At 38.6% G+C, this 22,444-nt stretch overlaps 2 protein-coding genes across 2 annotated transcripts; one reads left to right on the top strand and one right to left on the bottom strand.

Moving 5' to 3' along the window:
* Nucleotides 1–7,280: 7,280 nt before the first annotated feature.
* On the bottom strand, nucleotides 7,281–10,430 carry LOC140938649 (DBH-like monooxygenase protein 2 homolog). Its single transcript, XM_073388148.1, has 3 exons — nucleotides 10,098–10,430; nucleotides 9,215–9,361; nucleotides 7,281–8,267 (listed from the first exon to the last, which is right to left on the bottom strand). The coding sequence occupies exons 1-3, from the start codon at nucleotides 10,353–10,355 to the stop codon at nucleotides 7,956–7,958; spliced, it is 717 nt and encodes a 238-aa protein (XP_073244249.1). The 5' UTR covers nucleotides 10,356–10,430; the 3' UTR covers nucleotides 7,281–7,955.
* A 1,248-nt stretch (nucleotides 10,431–11,678) lies between these two features.
* On the top strand, nucleotides 11,679–21,714 carry LOC140936552 (alpha-N-acetylgalactosaminidase-like). The gene is made up of 15 exons (XM_073386056.1): nucleotides 11,679–11,797; nucleotides 13,198–13,267; nucleotides 14,248–14,329; nucleotides 14,446–14,538; nucleotides 15,842–15,878; nucleotides 16,638–16,702; nucleotides 17,265–17,432; nucleotides 18,144–18,203; nucleotides 19,001–19,102; nucleotides 19,201–19,275; nucleotides 19,868–19,932; nucleotides 20,019–20,073; nucleotides 20,469–20,579; nucleotides 20,792–20,950; nucleotides 21,408–21,714. The coding sequence occupies exons 1-14, from the start codon at nucleotides 11,686–11,688 to the stop codon at nucleotides 20,924–20,926; spliced, it is 1,230 nt and encodes a 409-aa protein (XP_073242157.1). The 5' UTR covers nucleotides 11,679–11,685; the 3' UTR covers nucleotides 20,927–20,950; nucleotides 21,408–21,714.
* The last annotated feature ends 730 nt before the right edge of the window (nucleotides 21,715–22,444 follow it).

Below are 22,444 nucleotides of genomic sequence, written 5' to 3'. Positions count from 1 at the left end.
GTACCCCTCAAACTAACTTGCTCAACATATGGCCAGCCACAGAGACTGGGTGGTCATGGGGCTAAGACCCCATCCTTCAGCATTCATTGACTGATCTTTCACAAACACGCTTAGTCTTTTTTGACTTGAAAGTCCAACTTGATTACATTTCTTTTCATTCAGCAGAACAGCCTGACAAAGTCATTAAGCTTCGTTCATCCGACACGTGTACACAAAGTGGACAATACTTTGCCCTCGTTAAACAAACTGTTCGCACGATTTCAAGTTAAAGCCACTAGCCATTATCATCTTCAGCCTTGAGTGGCAATGGCGAGATAAAATCTTTACACAGACAAAAAAAATATGGTACTAAAAAGAAATTTGTTTGCAGGAGTATTTATTTAATGCATCATTAAATATAGCTGTTTTCCTTTCTGCATCTAATATTTCTGCCGCGACAAAACTCCTTTTAAAAACATGATATCATATCAGGAACCCAGACCCTCTGCAGAAAAATACTGCAAACCAGTTATCCCATAGACTAGTTACCCAAGGGAGCTGTGTTTTCTTTTTCTCTTCGCCGTGACATGCCGTGAGGACGAGTTCGCTATTTTTTTTTTTAATTTTTTAATTCTGTTTTCACTGATATAGACGTTTGCTTTTAAGGTTTTAAAGTTTGAATTCTTTGCTAGCTCTTATCATGCCATTGGAGCCTGAGCTCGCAACGACTTTGATGAAACATTCTCGTATCCCGGCCGACAAAATGGGCGGTGTCAGGAGTCGGGAGATTGGAGTGAGCTAGCCTTCGATAGCGGCGTTTTTCTGGGGGAGGGGGAGGAGGGGTAGCCTGAATTTCATTCGATTACTTCGAGTCGCTATTACTCCCTCAGTTGCTGAGAGGAGAAAACGACTCGAAGCAATCGGATGAAATTCAAGCTAGGGCGGAGGACAGGGGGAGCGCGAACTGCTGCGTCCTTTTCTACTCTCTTTCGTAAATTCAAAGAAAAGAGAATAAAGGTCAAGAACCAAGACTATAGTGGAGTGTTACGAGTGAACGACACTATATATTTGTGCCACCGTGTTTTCACAGACCAGGGGCCCGTTTCTCGAAAGTCCCGATAATTAACGGGCCCGGTAAGCTGTCTCCGTTTACATTAAAGATCGAGGTTTCAATAGTTTTGCATCTAGCATGATAAAACTATCAGTTAGTCAAACAAAATGGAGTAGTTTGTTAGCCAGTACCCGCGCTCTTATTCTTTATATTTCGATGTGAATATTTGATTTCGGGCCCGAAAAGTTACCGGGACTTTCGAGAAACGGGCCCCAGCTACCGTAAAATTCCGAAAATAAGCCTCGGGGCTTATATTTTTCAAGGCCCTTTTTGAGGGGCTTATTTTTGGAGGGGAAGTTATATTCGGAGGGGCTTATCCACGGAGGGAAATTTGCTTTTCAAAATCGATTGAGCTAGCCATATAGTTGAAAGGAAATTTACCCTTTTTGCTTTGCTTTACTTTGTATTTGAGAGCAATTTCCAAGTACAAGCCCCCGGGGAGGCTTATAATTGGAGGGGCGACTTAACGGAGGGCTTTTTGCGTTACGAGTTTGGGGGGCTTATATTTAAAGGGGCTTATTTTCGGAATTTTACGGTATTATGATAAATCAATTTTAGACCCTCTAGGACAAATTTTATCAGCTAGAGGACAAAAGCACAGATCGGCCGAAGAATAGTATGTGTAAATACTTAGTTGACTTTTAGTGTCAGTTTGTATTGGTTTTAATGGAATGGGGGCTCTGATCACGCGTTTCCCGCTCCGTTTTCACGACAATCCCACATCTCGGACTTCTGTCATCGCTGTCCCGAATATATTTTTCTTTCCCAATCCTGCATCTTTCTGCCCAAAACTTTGGCAAATCCCAATTCCCGGGTAGCAGTCAAATCTACTAAAGAGATTCATTTTCAAAGAACAGTTATAGCTTTTTGGGGACATAAATTAGGGTACAAAAAGTATACGTCACATAACCAGATCAAACCAAAGCCAGTTTAGAATGACTCATAATAGTGAAAAAACTCTTAACGCTATATTTGACTGGCTTTTGGTGATCTGCGAGATATTAATCTTGAGTTTTAGAAAGTGGAGTGAAAAGTTTGCCATGGTTAATGATCCCTGTGCTGATTCAGCAAACTTCCTACATGCGGCTCCAACCAGTTCTGTCTCGGCCTTTTTATAAGTTCGTGCCTTCCATTCCACAGAGAACCCAACCATTTTTGTGGTGAAGTGTATTATAGTAAGTTAATAGTCTCACCGCAAGTATAACGTGAGTGGAATAAAACACTAAGTGCAGCAAAATCCTTTTAGAAGCATACGTGCAAAAATGCACCCTAAAGCTGCAGAAAATGGACTTGAAATGACCGGATATTGTTATGAGGTGGACGACATTTTTTTAACATCGCGTGCAAGCCATCAGAACGGAATTAAGTACACTTGTCAGTTTTTGTCCTTGAAAAACTTTCAAGGAATTTAAGAAATGTAATGTCGCACTTTCCCTGAACCAGTACGCGTGTTTCTCTTCCTTATAATAGGGACTTTAAGATTCAACGACGTGACGGCAATGAAAACGTCGCTTAAAAAGTGAATTTGCGTTCTTTCAGTCAGTTTATCGCAATTATTCCTACCCACTTACTTTGTCAAATGTAGGCGAACCCTCCTGGAGTTGAATTCTTTGGGACCACATCCAAGTACAGAAAGAGAAATAAAATTTCGCCGTTGCTTGTTTACGTCCTCCATAAAAAGAGAAATTAGGTACTTTCACGTCGTAGTCGTGCAAAAACGGGCAAATAAATGTACACAAAAGCGCGATGCACGTGCAAAGTTGTTGTTTTGCTTATAAAACGTATTGTTTTTTTGACGTTCTCGTTACTGTCCGCGTCGTTGGAACTTATAGTCCCTAATTCTTATGAGAATGATCAGTTAGGAAGTTCAAACGGATTTGATCAAATTAGGCAAATAAGATAACATGTTTAAAGTTTTCGGGTGTTTCGGGTGTTTAAAACGAGCAAGAGAGAATGAGAATGAGCTGAGAATGATAGTCACTATTAACCCGGAAAATTCTATAGTAGGATTTTCCTCGTTTATAAGAAAAAACTCTGCTCCAACTCTAATGATCATTCCATATTTTCTGACAAGTTAGTCCCCTTCTCTCAGACATTACTAAGGGCTTCTTATAGGTTATGAGCTAGTGCGTTTCAGTCAAAATGGATGGAAGATGTCTGCCATCGTCCTGATGATTACCTTCGGTAAGAGCAAGCAGAAAACGATTCAATGTCCATGACCACTCAGTTTTTCTTAACGGCTCATATACTTCCCAATAAGGGTAGGTTCTTCGTCATCCCGACCCAAATTTTCCTCCAATCCCGTGTTCCTCCTGGTTATTTTTGGCATCCTGCATCCCGTGGATACTTTCATTACCATTTTTTACCCCATTTTGCTTTAAAGTCCTGAATCCCAGCCTTGAACAGCAACAAAAAACCTTAATTTGCATGACTATAAATTATTACAGTATTGCAAAAGGACTGGGACTAAAAAAAAATAGATTTTTAGTAAAAATTCAGTAAGTGTCATGATTCTGAACTGAGTGCACGTAAATTAATCAATAATGAGACAAAGTTCATCAGTGGTAAATTAACATAGCTATCTTTGGAATTCATTAGTTTAATCACCGTAGGTCCAAGTAGGGTATTTGCTCAAAGTATGTAAAATAACTTTGTATTTGGTGAAAAAAATCATTTCTAAGAGTTGAATACTTCGGGCAGTGGAAGAGGAAGTGAAGGTTTAGCCTTCAAATAAGGGAAATCGCGGATCTCGGATGCCGAAAAGACCAGGCTATTGGCATTGGAGCCCCACACTACACTCGATGGCCACAAAGTGGAAGCGTGGCAGTCGAGAGGTTAACATCTCAAACTCCAGATATCATAGAGTGGATGTCAGGCAAGGGATATGGTGGCTTTTGCAGTTGCTTTAAGGAAACTTTGCACGACTTTGTCTATCTCATGCTGGGCTCGGTTATTTAAGTGGTGGATAGCATTATCCACTGGATAAATCACTATTCAGTGGAGAAACTCAAAGGGATTTGGCGGGGTTGGGTTATCCAATAGGAAGAGATTTATTCCGTGGACATATAGCGTTAACCACCTTTTCAACATCTGGGGAGAGGTCACAAGTGGGTATTGGCGACATACAGACATCAATACTGCTGGAAGAACCCCGCGTTGGACTTCACCAACATCTCTGCGTCCAGAGGGGAATGCCCCTGCAAAATGCCCAAGTGTACCGTGCCATAGAAACCCGCCGAGTTAAGAGTTCCAGCAAGCTCCGCCTGTTGGCCCGTGTTCCTTTTACCTACTCGACAGCCAATGAGTAGAATCAAATGGAACTGCATTCTACAATTATCCAGTTTTTAACCACAACTGATGTACTTAGAATAAGAGAAACTAAGGGCAGTTTAATCAGCTAGGTTATCGAAACGAGCGTAGTCCACCTTTCACGGGAAACTAGGAACTTGCTCAAAAAAATTCCGGCTTTCTTAAGATAACCATAAGTGATAACTTGTAAATCCTATCGTAAGTAAATTAAATGGATCCTGCTGAAAGGGAAAACCCATGTTGAAACCGCAAATGTGGGCATGCGAGATATCATGGTAAAGGAAGGTATTATACCCTTTGACCTATGTTGAGCAACACAAATACTTACATACAAAGGAGCAGAAAGTCTCACTTCTAGCCAGCGCTTCTTATTTGTTGGCTCGACTTAACGTTCCTGTAAGTGAAAATCACGAACTCTTTTGATAGATGTGTATGTAAAATTTGTGAGCTAACCCATAATTTGCCAAAAGTGTCAATGTCGGTTAAGGGAAGGGGTGGGTGGGTATGATCTGAGACCAGTATAAGGGCGTTGACGCTCTCTTTTTGTCAGAACTGACCAGCCAGGCCATTCTCGTTGTAATGAGAATTTCACTTTTAATCAAAGCTATCCAGCCAGATCAGTCAAATCCTAGATAGCAGGCACGAAGGAAGTTGTTTTTCATCGCCAAAAGTTTTTGAAAACCTCTTGGAAAAAGCCTATTTTATTTTTAAAATGACCGGTCCGGCCATGGTCCGGCCGGCCACTTCTGACTTTTGGAAAGCGCCCTTATAAGATTTTGGGAAAGTGCCCACCTACGCCTGCAGGTACCCCTCCTCTTGTTAATGTCGTGTCAGTATTCAGTTTATGCCATAATCCAAGCCAAAGAAGGCTAGGTGCTAAACGTAATCAACTCAAAAACGACTGAGGATATATACCACTTTGTTCCGGAATGCAAATTTAATCGGATAGCGGTTAACGGGTAAGATTAGTTACGGCAATCCGGCTTCACGAGTATGTCGCAACAAATATTTTTCGTGAAAACACGAAAACTCTACATTTCATACTATCACTTCCGATAAAAAGTATGACTAACATATCCGCCTATATGTTTTCAATTATATGTATACGGGTAAGGAAAAATTTGAACTACACCTAGGGTATTTCAAGTTGTAAAGGCTGAGAACGGGTTTTGGCCGCGTCGAATAATATTATTTCAATCAGGCGTAATTCTCGATCGCAAGGATTTCTTATCAGAATGATCTCAGTGAGCATTAAAACTTGCCCGAGACAATCAAGCACATGTTAAGCATTCATTTTACGCAGACACAGTAAAGCGCATAGTCTTCAAAAGTTAGAAACAACTATCTACTGAACCGAAAGAGTAAATGGAAGCTTGAATACTACTCTAAAACTTTCAGTCATAGTATTATTTTATATTGGAGCTCCCAAATTTTAGTTTAGATCCCCACTGAGACGACAATAAACAGCTCCTTGACCACAAAATTGATGCTTAAGATTCGTTTATTCATGAGTCGGTGGTGGCACGTATATTAAATCAGTAGAATTTGTTCGCATTAAAAGTAGCTAGGAGAAATTTCAGTGCTTTTCTCAGCCTTTTTACGACGCTAACTTTTATGGATGCCTAATCCTGAAAATTCTTTCTGTGTGCTTTATAAATTGAAAAACCGTCGGTACATTGTTAATTTATCCTCTCGTCATCATATTTGTTTTCTTTGGGAAGTGATTCAAGCACCTGATACTCAACCAACCTTGGGGATAATTACCCCTGATTCCCTCCAAACCTGTTACGTCATGCCCGTTTCCTTTAGTTCGCACTCGAACTCTCGTCCATGTCTCCTGGTTTGCGCGTGCGACAAAACACGCATGCGTTCTCGTCAAAAGGATACCTAGAGATTAATACCTAGAGACCGAGTAATGTAGCTACTAGCGTCGTGGATTTTTGCAAGCTATCGCAGCATTTTCTTTGAGCTAGCAGCGACAAAGAAATGAAAAACTGACAGAAAAAGAAACACTAATAAAAAAACGAAAGAAAGAAAAATAGAGAAACGCTACAATGACCTAACTGACTGAGCTAACTCTTCTAAAACGATACGATTATAATACAAGTTTTGCATTCTCAGGCCGGGATTTTGAACACATTCTTGGACAAATCGTCTCTATAAGAGTTCAGACACTTACTAATATAAATTTGGTGGCGTCAAGTAAAATTAAAAGTGAAAAAGGCTCACTTCCGGGTTAACTCGCGTCGCTCAAAAACGCCGCTGCTTGTACCCACTCTGAACACACAGCTGCTAACCATGGGCGTATATTTTTCTCATTGTAAATTTCAAATCAAAAACGTGTTTGTTTTCGGAAGCTGAAGCGTTCGTTCAGATTTTTCTCTCGGTTCCCGTTCTTTACCTTTTTCCCCGGCGAACTCCTGCTTCGATTATTATTAAAGAACGCTTCATGAAAGGGTCCAAGGACATCCGAAATAACGCCTTATGAAAACGCAATATCCGGTTCCACGCAAAACAAATTAAAAGTGGGGGTATAAAATGTCATGTTATCTAAACACCAAAGAATAGAAGCAAAACGCCGAGTGGGGTATATTATCGATATGCCGTCACCATTGCAAAATATTGTGTGGGAAGTTCGTGTTAGTAGAGTTTAGTAAGCAGGGGAGAGGTCATTTGTCTTTACTAAAAAGTTTCCTATATTTCATTTTTATTTCACGACTCCTCTTGTGATAGCTCAAAAATTTAAGTAATTTGAAATTAGTCTTGGTCTGGTGATCTGGTGTGTTTTTTGTGTAAATAGTCCGAGATTTTGCAGGCTTTTTTTCTATACAGTTTTTGGATCTGTTTACCGGGCTGTCGAACATTTTTGCCTCATATTTTCTCAGTACATGTCTTTAAACTACGTAAATCATCAGAAGTTCTTTCTCTATTCTTTGAGTCTCTTGTATTTTCTTGTTAAAAAAATAAAATTGAACGGAACTGTGATGACCTTTTTATCCTTGAAATGCTGAACTTTATTCAAAAATGCTGAAACCATATTAAAGAATATAAGATCGATAGCGACACTACAATTCAGCCTGATCTCATCATTTTTTAAAAAAGGAACTGTTTTCATGCAAACGCCGTTGTGCAACGTTTGCTCAGTACAGTCAGGAGCCTATGGTACAGTTTAGTCCCATTGTCTTTAGTGTTCAGGAGTTGTCTTCTATTGCCAAGAGAAATAAACAAGAAGGATTTTTAATGATGTGCCCAAACCTAAAAAAAAGAGTATTATGGTATTTCAGCAATAGCCTTCTCGAATTTCTGTTCTATTGACAATCAATCCCGACGCATGCGTCAATGTGGGTCATGTGAACTTCTTTCTTCGGATCACTCTAGATTGTCCTAAGAATGAACATGGGCGGCAAACAGTGTCCTGAAAATGGCTGGTAAAACGTTACAAACATTTTGACACGTGATTATGTTAAACTGTCCTTTTTGCTCGCTGTTTACCATTTCTGTCCTTGGTGAACAAAATTAAATTGTTTTAGCTGAATAGATTAGAAATGAGCAAGTGTCAGCAAGCAAATTGTAAGGCCAACAGAAAGTATAGAGTTATTGTAACAAAGGAGAGCGTTATAACATTAAATCGTTGCTTAAAACCTGAGGATTTGGCCTTAAGTAACTTAGTAGTCATCTCGAATCTACTTGTGTTTCCAGGCTCAGTTTTCACGAACTTCTTAGTTGAAAATGTGGGTTCAGAAGCTTCGATGGCAAGAATTTGAGTTTCCTCGGAATAACCTTTACGGGTATGCATGCTGAACATTCGAGGATTATTTACATCGTCCATTTCTTGATAGGCCCACACAATGAAAACCCTGGTTGAGATCTGCAAGTGAAACAATATAAAGTGATTTTTTTATATCAGACCCAGAAATGAAGAAACAATCCTCCAAATAAGGCAGTTTGTGTTAATGTAGAATCGCTTCAAGCCTTGAAGAGAAACATGAAAAAATTTAAAGCTTTTTGCATGAAACAAATTGAATACGGAAAGAGGTAACCCATGACCTTGGCGTTTGTTTTGTGATGCTCTTTCACTTAAAAGTATAAGGGAATGTCTGCGATTAATACTGTCAGGGAAAATATTCAAGAAATCGTATATAGATGAGTAGCGTTTTGAATGGAGTACTGATAAACGCTTTTGAAAATAGCCGGCATTGGTTATTAGGCGTCGCCCTTACTTGTAGTACTATACCGTCATTTTCAGGCTATTTAATGCTCTGTTCCAGGTTGCCAGTTACTGAAAACGGAAAACGGTAACTGTGTGCGAGAAAAAACGCACCAAGACTGATGCCAAGCGGGACTGGTGTCTCTTGAGTTTCGCACTCATTTTTTTCTATTTTCCCTCTTCTGGACCAAACGAGCGGATTCGACTGGAATAGGCTGTACACTGGTCTATAAAGAGCTATAAAGTAAGCCGGGAACTGCTTGCATTGGTTCATGACTCTCAGGGCGTTATATATGCTATAAATACCGTTATTCAATTGATTCAACTTATAGAACCAAAAATAGCACTGAATAACAAGCTTATAATACGAAAAAACACGACATTTGAAACCTATAAATTATTCTAAGTCCTCTTTATAGGCTCCTTTAATGTCAGGAACCGTCTCCAAATAATTATCTCTCGAAAAGACTCTTTCATCCTTTCAGTTCCATTCCCATGCAGTCCAGAGAAAGAGAAAATAAGAGAATCGAGAACGAGATTTTGAGGTTTTGCACTTTAAATCTATTCACTGGATATATATTGATGTTGAGGCCTCAGAGAGAACTTACATTAAACTGAATGTCCTGTGAGTCATTTGTGTTTCTTTTCCGATGAAAGCGAAGTGATGTAATTCCCTGTTGTTCCGTTGCTTTGTCCAATATATAACTTTGTTTTGAGTCCAAGTGGGGTATTCCAACTCCAGAAGTCAAATAATCCTGTTAAGAAAAGTCTCCCTTTCAGTCCGATCCCTCTTCATGCTAAAACCAATAAATTCGTTATCGCATCTTTTTAATTAGGGATTGAAAACGTTTTCTGTCTGCATTAGCTTTCTCGAAGAGAATTTGATCGAGATGATCTAGACGATCTACACTTGTCCTCATCGTGAAAACGCACACTCGTACGTCTCAACTGATAGAATTTACCCACCCCACTTAAAGTTTTAAAAATGAAACTTAAGTAGCCAGGTATATTATGGAAACTTTCACTTAAGTGCAGGGTAGTAGGAGGCTGCCCTATAAAAGCGTGAAGCTAGAAAGAAAACTGTTACAAGTTATACTTGAGTTCGGCTTTGACTCTGAGTGAAAAGGGCTTTCAGAGCCACAACCCTCTTAACTAAATGTCATTTTCACAGTGGTCAGTGCAACTGTGTCAATTAGATGACAATTCTGCCATTGGCATACCAATGGCTTCTTATTCGGCAGTAATTCGGTGCTTTATAGAGATTCTAATGGATTTATCCGTTTTCTTTTTTATAAAACAAGTAATTTCTCAAGTATTTTAAATCAGGTTGGACCAGTAAGAAACAGGCGAAATTACACCAAAGTTGCCGTCCCTATGTAAGGGTTTCACATTTCGAAAGTAACAGGGACCTAAGTTTTCTGGATTTTTGGGCGCATTTGCTATCTTTGTAGTCTCAGTATTTGAGAAAAAAAATCAGGAATCTACACTTACATAGAAATAGCTCTGTCCCCAGTCTGTTTGTCCGCCGATGACTACATCATAGTTGCTCATATTTTCTGGTGTAAAGGTGAAGCCAAAACCAACCCAACCACTTGTCTTCGCATTAACTTCAAAATACAACTCATCAAAGTCCTGGCTGTATGACCACGACGCATCAAAATTACCATTATCAAAAGACATACGAACACCTAAAGTCTTATGAAAACAAAGCAGCAAAACTACTGAAAATGCCACCACCTTGAACATCATCGCTTATAGTTGTCAAAGTACCAAAAAGAAGCAATTTTAGTTCAGTTTTAGATACACGGGTAGGTTGTTGTACACTCTATCCTTTTAAATGAATTGTAGACGGAATCAATTTACTATATTTTCTTAGTTTTGGTAGATATTGGAATATTTACATTCGCCCTTTTACCGATGGGGATTAACTACTCGATATGGATCACTCAAAACATCTCTCAGAGGAGCTTATTAGCCAAGTAGCATATTTCATCGGAGCGCAATATATGTACCGTGGGTGCCAGAGACTTTTTTAGCGCGGTTTCTGGTTTCGAGCGCGAACACCGAAAACTCCCCCGCACGCGAGAAAAACCTCTGGTTCGGCTAGGATGCAATATATGCCATGGATTAAACAAATCTAATACCATTTTCACTGGTCAGCAAAGTATTTCCGTTTAACTAAATGATAGGATTCTAGCTTGTGAGGTTATACAAACATTTTTTTTCTGAAACTTCCTTTGATCCTCTCTCATCTAAAAGTGTAGTTAATTAAATAGCCCAGGGCCTTCAAAGCTGGGTTAAGATAACCCAGGGTTAGTGCGAGATTTGAATTTAGATTTGAAAGCTTAAAAGGCTTTTCAGTTTTAGTTCTTTTTGTCCACAATTTGATGATTGGAAGCTCTGAAAAAAGCACAGAAAATTATCTGAGAAAATGCTTTTAAACACAAGAAGAAGAAACCAATGTTAAATTTAACCCCGGGTTAAGCGCTAATCGGCTTTCGAACAACTTGGCCCAGTACTGCTAACCATTAGTGGCGTAGCAGGATTGGAGTTCCAACTGCCTGCCTCACACAGGATATCACACGGCCGAGGATACTTACATGATCGGGACAAGGGAGAAGGAAAATCGCCGCGGAAGAACAAAAAGGGAAGAGAGTGAGGCCCTGATTTTATTGCAACTCCGGACACGAATGATTCTTAAGAAAAGGGGGCACATTTGCACTTGGTTGCAATCAATGAAAATCCTAAAAACTGCAATTTAATCGATAAAAACTGAAAACCTCATACTTGAGCTAAGAGAGGATTTCTCAGGGGGGCAATCACAAAATCCCAGTTTAAACGAAGGAAATACCTCGACTGAAATATCTGGGCCTCGGATCAGATTCTTCTAGTTCTCTTATCATCACTGAAGAATTTGACATTCTGTCGTCCAAAAATGGTCAAATCGATCAATCGTGAGCAAAGCGCAATATACACCTGTTCAGTTCTCGTTACTCACGAGATCGTGACGCGTGACGCTTGAGAAGACCTCAAGGGGTCTGGTGCACAGCGGTAGTAGTTCTGACTGATCGTGCTGAAGATGGAGGTCTCCTTGACAGGAAAATTTGGATTGCTTGTTTTGCTTATTTCATTCTGGCAGTCGTTGGTCTTTGTGGAAACTCTCGACAATGGTTTAGCGAAAACTCCACCAAGTAAGTGCTAGGAAAGATCCATTTTACATTTTCTTGTCATTTCGTTTGAAAGCGGCACCTTTTTCTTGTCACATGATTTTCAGCTGGCTAATATTATGTTTATTCCTTTATTATAAATAGATTTTGATCTTTCGCGTTTTCCCTTTATTATTCTCTCTGTAAATTAGGTAACCCTTATATCAAGTACAGCTATCAGAGATACTTTAGTAAACTGCACATCAAACGCAGGCATTGCAGCTGCCAAAATGAGTACCGCTAGCTGGGAAACTTGTCCTTTCGATATAAAGTCGTTTCAATACAAGTCGTTTCGATACGAACTCAAGCAGTGAATTTGCACAAAAATTTCGATTACTTCAAGTTAAGTTTGCAGCTGAGCAATAAAAACATTTTGGGTGAATATTCTTCGCTCTTTCAGCCAAGTACGTGAAACTATTTGCAACTCGAAGGAATTACCTTGGATCGAAACGACTTGTATCGAAACGACCAGTAACCAACAGCTGGTAGTGCTGAGTTTTGGCGAAGAGTGATAAGGGTGCTTTGCAGCAAGAAGCAGAACCCTCGGCAATGTTACAGCAAGAGGAAACGAGAAAGTATAGAAGTAGACCTCTTGAATATTATGAAACCTTTAAAGTTAAAGTCAATAAATTAATTATTAATTTATTGACTTTAACTTCCTCTTCCACCCCTGCGGTGGATGATACCACAGGGCGCGACACATGCAATCAGTGTTGTAACCGATTGTTGTTCTATAGTAAATGTACTGGATTTACCGTTTGCTTGACCTATAGCGATATATTGCCAAGTATGTCTATAAATCAATGTTAATTAAACGTTGAATTACCTTATCTGTGGTATATTGTTGTACTTTTGTCTCAAAAGCAGTTTTTAGAGCGATTTTGAAGGATTTTGAGTTTGCCTTTTACTGTTCCTAATAGTAGAAGGACAAGGGCGGAATCCATGTTTTGAAAGAGCTCCAGTGCCGGAGCAATTTTCCCCCAAAAAATCGCATCGCTCTGCTTTCAAACTTCGCAGCTAAAAGGTCAAAAGATTCAGGTGTTCAGGTGTGTCTTAAAGAATGGGTTGCAGATCATCACTACAGTTGGTCTTGAAAAACCTACCTATTTTAAATTTAATACTGGGTACAAATTGAGAGGCCCTAGTGTTACAAACTCACCCAACACCAGCTAAGAAATTATTGCATGTGCACCCCTTACCTGTACTTTGCAGACCTGTGGCAGCTGTGTAAACAAAAGTCAGGTGATGGCCTCACTGCATGATCATCATTATTATATATGAATTTTAGTTATTACAGGGACTTTTGTAAAATCGATGGCTATCTGCTTAGGAGAATACCCAAAGTTAGTTATGTGTGATATATTAAGATGTTATTTTCATTTTAGTGGGATGGATGGATTGGGAGAGATTCCGCTGTAACGTAGACTGTACAAATGATCCTGAAAATTGCATCAGGTATTTCTGTTTCCCTCTTTTTTTAAAAAAATGTTGTAGTGTGATGCTTTCTTTTGATTGTATGCTGAGTTAATGAATATTTTTGCTTTGATCATTAATTTTATACAGCATTAATGTTACTGCAGCCAAGCCTGTCATAATAAGTGACCACCCAAAATGCAAAGACTTAGTGGTTGCTTATGGAAGGTGGCTGCTCTGGGGGGGGCACTTGGGTATTTTTTGGGTGGGTATGTGCCGCACGTGACTCCAAATTGGCACCCCGTTCTAAAAAAAATTCCCCTAAAATTGATACCCCGTTCTAGAAATGGGCCAATTTTTTATACCCCGTTCTAGAATTCGCCCAATAACTGAAACCCCGTTCTAGAAATGGGCCAATTTTTTATACTCGGGGTGGTTGCTTATGGCAATCAAACCACTGGGGTCTCTTCTGAGAAGAGGTCTGTAGTAATGTGGAAGACAATAATTTATTTGAAGTTAAAATAATGTGTAGACTGTCCAATTTAGTTACTAAAAGTATTTGTATATGTTCTGGTTCAATTTTATCTTTGGCTTGAATTTTATTTTTCTTTGTTTCAAACTCATTATCATACATTACCATAACCAAAGACAATGGAAAATAGATTTTAAACCATGCAAGAATTGAATTAAAGACATACCCTGAGTTAATTAAAGTACATACAGCGTACATGCATAGAGATGAGACCATGTGTCAAGTGGTTTCTTACAAGAGGTAGAAAACAATGGAAAATCATAAAACCATCAACTTTGTAAAGTGGTTGCATCACTTACATGTACAGGAGGTGGTTTTTTGTGTGTGGTTTGAGCTTTAAGGCTTTGACTGGAAACATTATGGTGTTTTGGGTATAGGTGATCGCTTAATGTAGTTGGTCAGTTACCAGAGTGTTATAGTCACACATGAAGATTCGACTTTATGGCTGTGTTAATTCTTAAATTTAATTATCTTGTTCTAATATTATCAGTGAAAGGTTAATCATGGAGATGGCAGATCGCATGGCTGAAGATGGTTTTAAGGATGCTGGTTATGAATACGTGTCCATTGATGTAAGTTTTCTTTACCTGCATTTAATGTTTATATCCATTACATAGCTTCTTTGTGGTTTGTCTCATTTTTGGATACCAGTCTTAATGAAGCAAAACTGTGTAAATGTTATTTTTAGGATTGTTGGGCCTCACATAATCGTACTTCTGATGGTCAGCTCCAGCCAGACCCTGAAAGATTTCCACATGGAATGAAAGCTCTTGGTGAATATGTAAGTAAAATCTCAGATAAAAGCTGTAAAATCAAGGCTACCTCTATTCCTTCCCTTGTTTTGGACCCTTTCCATGACTGTAGCTCCCATTTCCTCTTAAATGTTGCAGAAACCCCAAAGCAAAGTAACATGAAGACTTTATTTTAATTGGTTAGTACTGTTAGTTACAAAACTAGCTGTTAGGTGCAAAGAGAAGAGAATTCCCCCTGACAGATTCATTGACAAATCAAAAACTATAAAACAGGGTATTACACCATTACCAGATCAATACTACTGACCTTTTCCCTTTTAGTTCCCACCCATGTCTTCCATTGTTCTTCCCCCCTTTCTCCCACCCTTTGTATGCGATGTGGTTAAGACTCTCTATCCTCCTGCTTAGCTTGTGCACTTTTTTTCTCCATGTTTCTAACCCCCCTCCCACTTTCCTGGTGCATTCTCACACCTACATAACATGGTTCCTGTACTCTTGTCTCCATGGCCTCACTCCTTCTTTTCTTAAATTTCCTACTCTCTTCTCTCATTTTTGTCTTCCCTCTTAACCTTTTCTCTTTGTTGACCCACCTGTTCACTAACAGCTCTCATGCTACATATATGTATTTGTTAGTTCTGCCTAATGATGGGTGAAATTGTGAAAGCATGACGAGTGAAGGTAGGGAAAGCAAAGCTTGCCAGGGAAACAATGTTGTTTGCTAGAAAGTAATTATTACTTTTCTAGCAAACAACATTGTTTCCCTAGCAAGCTTTGCTAATCCTTATTACCTTCACTCATCATGCTTTCATAATTAATCATAACTATAACAAAATTGTCAAATCTGATTGGCTATCAACTGCCCTAATTTCAGCCTTAATTGAACATGCCAGCAAAACAAAATTTGGAATTTCTTGTGTTTTGATTTAAAAAATAGCTTATTATATCACAAATTTTGTTAAAGTTATGATTAATTGGTAACAGAACTTCGTGTCGTCCAATTCGGTCTGTGATCATACTCTTGATTAAACAAATTGAACTCCTGCTACGCGGTCGTCTGATTTTGTCAATCACTTGTATGATTACAGACCGAATTGGACTCCACTCAGTCCTGTTACCATTACTAATCATGAGCAAAGGAAATTGGATATGTCTATTGAATTATTCAATCAAGAACACTTACAGGGTGTACATGCACCTTCTACCTTCATTTCCCTCATCTCTGTTTTCTGAGAGTATGCAGTGCATGGTTGGTTATGAATAATAAACCAGTGAAAAAGAAGTACTGCTTGTGTTCAAACATTTATTCTTTAATAATCTTTTGCTAACTTTCAGATTCATTTGAAAGGATTAAAGTTTGGAATATATGCAGGTGAAGTCTGACAAGTGTGTTACAATTTTTAGGAGGAAGGAAGCACTAATGGATAAAATTTATGACTTAATGTTGCTGTTGGATATTTCTTCATTGTGGACATTTCCACTGAAGCTGTTATTAGAGACTTGTTTTAATTCATAAACTTTTTTTTTATCATCTTGGGTTTACTACACACTCCCTCTATTGCCAGTCAGATAAGAATTGTCTCTATAAATGAAGATATTCATTGCAAAACAGTTGTTAAAGGACCTGGCAAAAACTTCATGTTTTTTGAAATTTAAAATTTTCCTTCTCTTAAATGGAAAAGCTGTTTTTCTTTCAGAAATTTCCTTAAGGAAGGGGATCATGTGAGGCTGTCCCAAACAATTTTTTTTATCTCTTTTAAGTGTCTTAAATAATAGTAATTTATTAAATAAAATAAAATAAATAAATAACGATTTGTACTTAGCACATCCACGTAGTGGTTCTTCGTCTACCTGATTTCTGGTCGAATTGGAATTTGGAAATGTTGGTTTTTGAGCAGAGGGGAAAACTGGAATACCCAGAAAAAAACCTCTCGGAGCAAGTGAAAGAACCAACAAACTTCCATTTTATTCAATGTCGTCCTAAAAATTTTCTTATTATGTTTTTAGTTTGTAGATTCCACAATTTTCATGAAAAACCTTTCTCACTAATAGGAAACTTCAATCTTTACCATTCATTTTCTTGTTTATGATTCATGAAGCCAATAATATAATTTTTTTTAATTTATCCCAGATTATGGAACTAAAACTTGTGGAGGTTATCCAGGAAGCATTGACCATATTCAGCAAGATATGAATGTAAGTAAAAAGGAGCCCTTGTTTTTCCTTATAACCATCTTAATTAAATTTATTTCTCATATGACAAGTGGCATCTCCATTTAAAGTAAAACTAGGGACAAAGTTATGATTTTTTAAAGGAGTTGGGGGAGGGGAGGTCACACTGTGTCACACCTTCCATTCATGCTCATCCATACTGTATTTTACTAAAAACACAGAGATTTTTAATAGTTACTGCATGTTACCTCTCCAGATAGTAGCTTAGTAAGATTAGGAAGAGTCCTTTTCTTGACTTCTTTATAGAGTCAAATTCTTAATATTTCATCAAATTTGCTCAAGTGAGCAGCTCTTGGTTGAAGATAAATTTACACATCATGATGGCACATTCATCTGTAAACTCTGAATGTAACGAACTTAATTTTTCTCTTTATTCCACATTATCACAGGAAAGGTTTGTTGATTAATTTTAAGATTAGTAGCTTATCAGGCTCATTTTATCAACATTGCCTCAAAACACTCTCTTTACCATGTTTTAATTTTCATACATTGTAAACATTACATGTTATTAAAAATCACTTTTTAGACATTTGCTGGGTGGGGAGTAGACTATTTAAAACTGGATGGCTGCTATGCTGACCCAAAGACAATGGATACAGGCTACCCAATGGTCACTAAGGCACTTAACAACACAGGCCGACCAATAGTATTCTCTTGTAGCTGGCCAGCTTATCAAGTAGCAGCGAAAATAACGGTAAGAAGCATGCTTTTTCTACTCTTATTATTGGCCAGAATCTGTGCTACCTCACAATAATCTGTATACATAAGTTTTCAACATAAGTAAAAGTACCCCTAGCGCTGCAAACTCCCAGAGAATCCCAAACCAATATCATTCCAAAAGTAAAATGTTTTCCATGCTTTTGATGGTCCTGAAAAAAAGTTCTGCCAAATCATGGCGTGGAATTAAAATACTGTCCATTGTACTTCTGGAACTTGAATTTCTAAGTGCCCATGGCCAGGGGCGCTTTGAACCATCTTGTACATAAACAATTTCTGCAGCCCCACTCCCAACCCCCACTTCTGCGGGTCTTTGAGGATGACATCATCACAACCCATTTTCTGCAACTCTGGTCTCTTCATCCCATGGGTTTACAAGGAGAACAAGAAAGGATTACATGAGTATCTAAAGGAAAGATTTTGGAGGAGGCTACATACGGGTATTATTTTGCCATTATAAATATATTAAGCTACAGTAAGTTTTCCAAAAAATGTGTTTCAACAAAACTTTACTTATTAATATTCTGGTTGCAGAATACCATCCAGATAAGGTTTCAAATTTATTTATACACACTATCATCAGTTATTAAAAAAGTTAAAAGCATACAGTTAATTCAAAACCTTTTTCATTATATCCCTGAGATAATATTGTACTATTAAGACCACTATTTATCTTTAAAATTTGCAGCCCAACTATACAAGAATTGCTGAATACTGCAATTTGTGGAGAAACTATGATGATATACAGGTAATTGATTCAGTAAAATTTGCAATAATATTAGTGAGGTGTTTGTGGTAAAAGTTATGAATGGGTTTCTTGATTGACTGTTGGCCATCACTTAGATGATCATTGGCTGGTGAACTGTATGTTGACGTATCCCTTCCTCAAGGTTGAGCCCTACAGCTCTGAATCGTTCATGAAATCTAAGGTGCCCGGCTTATACTGGTAGGCTGTGTGCATTTTATTGGGGTTCCACTGTACTGCTCGGTATCACCCAACTCATTTCTGATGATGACTTTCACAAAGTCATCTTATCAAAACGAAAGTCAGTGTCGACACATTGCTTTTCAGGACTACCACTAGCCCCAACAGCATTATTCAACTTACATATTCAAGTGAATGTTATTGAAAGGGCGTGTGTGATTGGGCCCTAAGGTTGTAGAAGTTTATAATTAGTTATTAGAGAGATTAAGATTCATGTTTACCGCAAACGGCAAACGTCAGATTCAAGTTGAGAATTTCTCAGAATAGAAAACAGTCCTGAACGATTCCTATGGTTAAAACTGGCATAAAACTACTTATTTTTGTGTAGAAGCACTAACCAGTAAACGAAAATAAGGAAAAACTTGGTCTCGTGGTACAAATTCACGTTTGCCGTTTGGCGTAAACGTGAATCTTAATATCTCTCTATTCTTATTGAGTATGCAGGTAGTAGAACTCGTTTTTTTCTGGCACCGTTTCAACTAAACGCAGAAGTTAAATTAGAAATATTGTGAAAATTTCTCTGAATTAAATTATTGAAAATTTAATGGTCTGTCTTTCAGGATTCTTGGCAGAGTGTCACAGGTATAGTTAAATGGTATGGTGATCATCAAGATGAAATGATACCTGCTGCTGGACCTGGTCACTGGAATGATCCAGATATGGTGAGGCATTTTATGCAACTTTTTCTTGAGGAAAGCCAATTTGTATTACTGCATTATCATTATTTTTTGTAGCTAATAATAATATTATATTTTCTTAGCTTATTATAGGTGACTTTGGTTTAAGTTATGAAGAATCCAAAGCTCAATTTGCTATCTGGGCAGTCATGGCGTCTGTAAGTATATGAAGATTCTCCTTTGATTTTACGACTCATACAGCAGCTGCTTACTCCTCTGACGCTTCGTTTTTTTTTTGCATCCTGGTCGCGAACAAAGGTGAGCACGAAACTTTAGTTACTGGTCACAAAGTGTAAGGAACAACAGGAAGGAAAAAAAGAGAGGTACCTTCCTTCGAACGCAAAGTTGCATTGCGAGAGACTCATCTCGGTACGAGGCAGATGAAGCTGTTTAACCCTTTATAAACCCTATTAGTATATTCTAAAACAGTCGATAGTTTTTTTCGCGTGCTCTGATTGGCTACTCTATCTCTGGATATCCAGTATTAGTATTCATTCAAAATATTTGTCCTTTTCTGATTGTCTGAAATAACGCGATAAATTCTTCATAACCAGCTACTGCTGACCAAATATGGAAGATTGTTTGTTGATATCAGCCAAATTGAGTCACTTCGAGGATTGTTGACAGAAATGTGGACAGTAGAAGCCAGCCAAGCGCTGTACCGAACGAGCTAGTTCCGAAGCGGTTAACAACAATAACTACTGTAATCCGGACGACCATAATCATCCCAAATACTTCTTTACTTTGCAGCCCTTAATTATGTCGACTGATCTTCGTAAAATCCCTCTTTGGGCGAAAGAGATTCTGCTCAACAGGTAATATTTGCCTTAAAGTTTGTCAATAAGTTTCCTTACTTTGGACGGTGCAAGTGAATCTGAACATAATAAAATTCGCTTTGTAGTGAGGTTATTGCTGTGAATCAAGACAAGCTGGGGAAAATGGGAAGACGAGTTCAAGTAAGCCACTTAAAATATATAAATATCTTTAAGTTTAAAACTTAACCGACAGTCAGATTTTCCAATGACAATGAGCTATAACAATTACTCGTTTCTCTCAAAATGGAGACTCATTACAATCAACCAGTGGTTAGATGTGTCTTGGGCCAGTTATTTTGTTAGAAATAGTTATGGTGAGTCCTGGGACTCATCTTGTGAACAAATCATGCTCGTTTTATTGTGGAGACATATGTTTAAGACAGAACCTCGTGAGAACTAGCACGTAACCAGTGAACAACAATTAAGATGCAAAGGAAATGTCTTCCTTTGTTCCAACGCAGTTGCAAAATGTTTGAGATACTTAATCAATCGTAAAACATGATACCGATGATTATATTTTCTTTTGCCACATTAAGAATGGTAGCTCTGAGATCTGGGCTCGACCGTTGGCTGATGGTTCCGTGGCTGTGGTGTTGTTCTCACACTCTGATTCTACCCCAGTTACTATTAAAGCAACCTTTGAATTGGTAAGTGGTCCTAGTTTTGGGCCAAAAAATCTAAATTTTCTCTTGTAAAATCCTAATATTTGAATAGTACTATGCGATAGTTCTGCCAAAGAGGTTTTATATGAATGGTTATATGGATTGGGCAGCTGATGGGGCGGTTCCCCCCCTACTTCGCTCGCAAAAGAGTTTCTGCTCCTTGCAGTGTCGCCTACTAACGTGTACTTGTTTGTCAGATTGGACTGAGCGCTAAGCAAGCTGTGGCACGTGACCTGTTTGAACACAAGGATCTTGGAATATATGACACCATGTTCGAAGCCGTTGTCAACCCGAGTGGAGTGGTGATGGTCAAATTGATTCCACTTATGTAGCGCTGGGAAAGAAATGGTCATCAAGTAAGTTTGCATGAGCATTCACTGCAAAAAAGAACATATTAGAAAATGCAAAAAAAATTCCAGAACTCTCGTGCAATGCCCCTTTCAGTCGATCCCGTAAAGTTGATCAAACCCGAAACAACCCTTAATCCATTTTCCCATGCTCGTCATCTTATCGTGTGCGAACTGAACGACATACAACTAAGGACTAACAATAATCTGATATACAAGTTCGGTAAAAAATATCGCTTAGAGGTGAGGGAAAAGTAAGGGTTGGCATAGTCAGAGAATTTTCTTCTTATAAAGAGCTGCTACGCTGGAATAGCCGATGAGCGAATCGATACAGTTGGCTCTCATCGCCTCTTGCAGCAAGGGGCGATTCGAAAGAGTAGGAACTTCCCTGAGCGGTGGTAAGCGGTAAGAGGTGGCCGCTGTGTCTCAATTGAAAGCTATACATTTCTGCTTTTCTGTTTTTTAGGAAGAACAGTTATTTCAAAGAATTGGATTGATCATGGAGTTTGGAGAGCATTCTAATCAGAAATGTGGGGGATTCATTAATTTCGTCCTTGGTGGTGAGACGAAAATCACTCCGAAATAGTTTCTCACTTTTGTTATATAATGTATTTTCCGTTAGTCTTGAAGGAGCATTTTACAGGATCAAAACACTCATTTTTTTGTACACTTTGCGATGCTCGTTGTTAACAGAGTTCGTCACTTCTTAGGTAGGTAAAATGAAGGAAGTAAAAGAAAATAGAATTGAATAAAGAAGTTATTTTGTAAAGAAACTCTTGTGCTGCGTTGGTGGAGAAAGTAAACAAAATACTGACCATGTCACATGCACCTCCGCAGTGTCGTCAAAATCGGTGTCGACGTGTATGATTAAATAAATGTCAAAGAATAAAAGCAATCAAATGAAATGTTGAAAAACAACGAAGCATCGAAACGGGAGTAGGGAATAAAGGCTACCGACGCTTGTTTTTACATAGCAGGCGTCCCTTTCCTTCTTTCCTCTATGTCCTCTTCCTTTTCCCCACCCTCCCCTCCCCTTTCGAGGCCTACAGTGCCGGCTTCGGTATCGCCGCAACCGTAATTCTTTTTTTGCCGTTGTCATTTTTTTCTTGTCTTTTTATTATTAATACTATTAAATCATATTTAATGTAGTTAACGACTAGGAGCTATGGTCTCGGGTGTTTTTGGCATTCTTTGGTAGCGCGTTGGCCGTCTGTAGCGTTGTGCGTGACTATGTTTGCGTTTGTAGCATTTACCATTGTTCGTGAGCATGGGGGCAGATTCCTGTTCAGCGATATGTCGCTTTGGCGCATGCGGAGGCCATGTGCCTACATTGTGTTTGCGTTTTACTCGAAGTTTTGTTAGCGTGGCCTGGCGTGGCGTAGCGTTCCAGTAGCGTAGCGTTTCTCTTGGTTCCCCTCCCTCCCTCCGCTTTCTTTCATGTTTATTTATTTAGTTATTTATTCTTCCGGGGGTTTGTTCATTTTACTTCCACTGAGCTTCTGC

This window comes from Porites lutea, chromosome 5 (assembly GCF_958299795.1).
Source record: "Porites lutea chromosome 5, jaPorLute2.1, whole genome shotgun sequence".
NCBI lineage: Eukaryota > Metazoa > Cnidaria > Anthozoa > Scleractinia > Poritidae > Porites > Porites lutea.
The sequence above is the reverse complement of the archived record's forward strand: the minus strand, read 5'-3'. Positions and strand labels throughout refer to the sequence as shown.

Coding starts and splice junctions, on each gene's coding strand:
- LOC140938649 (XM_073388148.1), bottom strand. CDS start 10,355: ATGATGTTCAAGGTGGTGGCATTTTCAGTAGTTTTGCTGCTTTGTTTT. Junction 9,362..10,097: donor GGGGACAGAGCTATTTCTAT/GTAAGTGTAGAT, acceptor TTTTCTTAACAG/GATTATTTGACTTCTGGAGT. Junction 8,268..9,214: donor CACAGGACATTCAGTTTAAT/GTAAGTTCTCTC, acceptor TTTCACTTGCAG/ATCTCAACCAGGGTTTTCAT.
- LOC140936552 (XM_073386056.1), top strand. CDS start 11,686: ATGGAGGTCTCCTTGACAGGAAAATTTGGATTGCTTGTTTTGCTTATT. Junction 17,433..18,143: donor AAGTAGCAGCGAAAATAACG/GTAAGAAGCATG, acceptor TAAAATTTGCAG/CCCAACTATACAAGAATTGC. Junction 18,204..19,000: donor GAAACTATGATGATATACAG/GTAATTGATTCA, acceptor TCTGTCTTTCAG/GATTCTTGGCAGAGTGTCAC.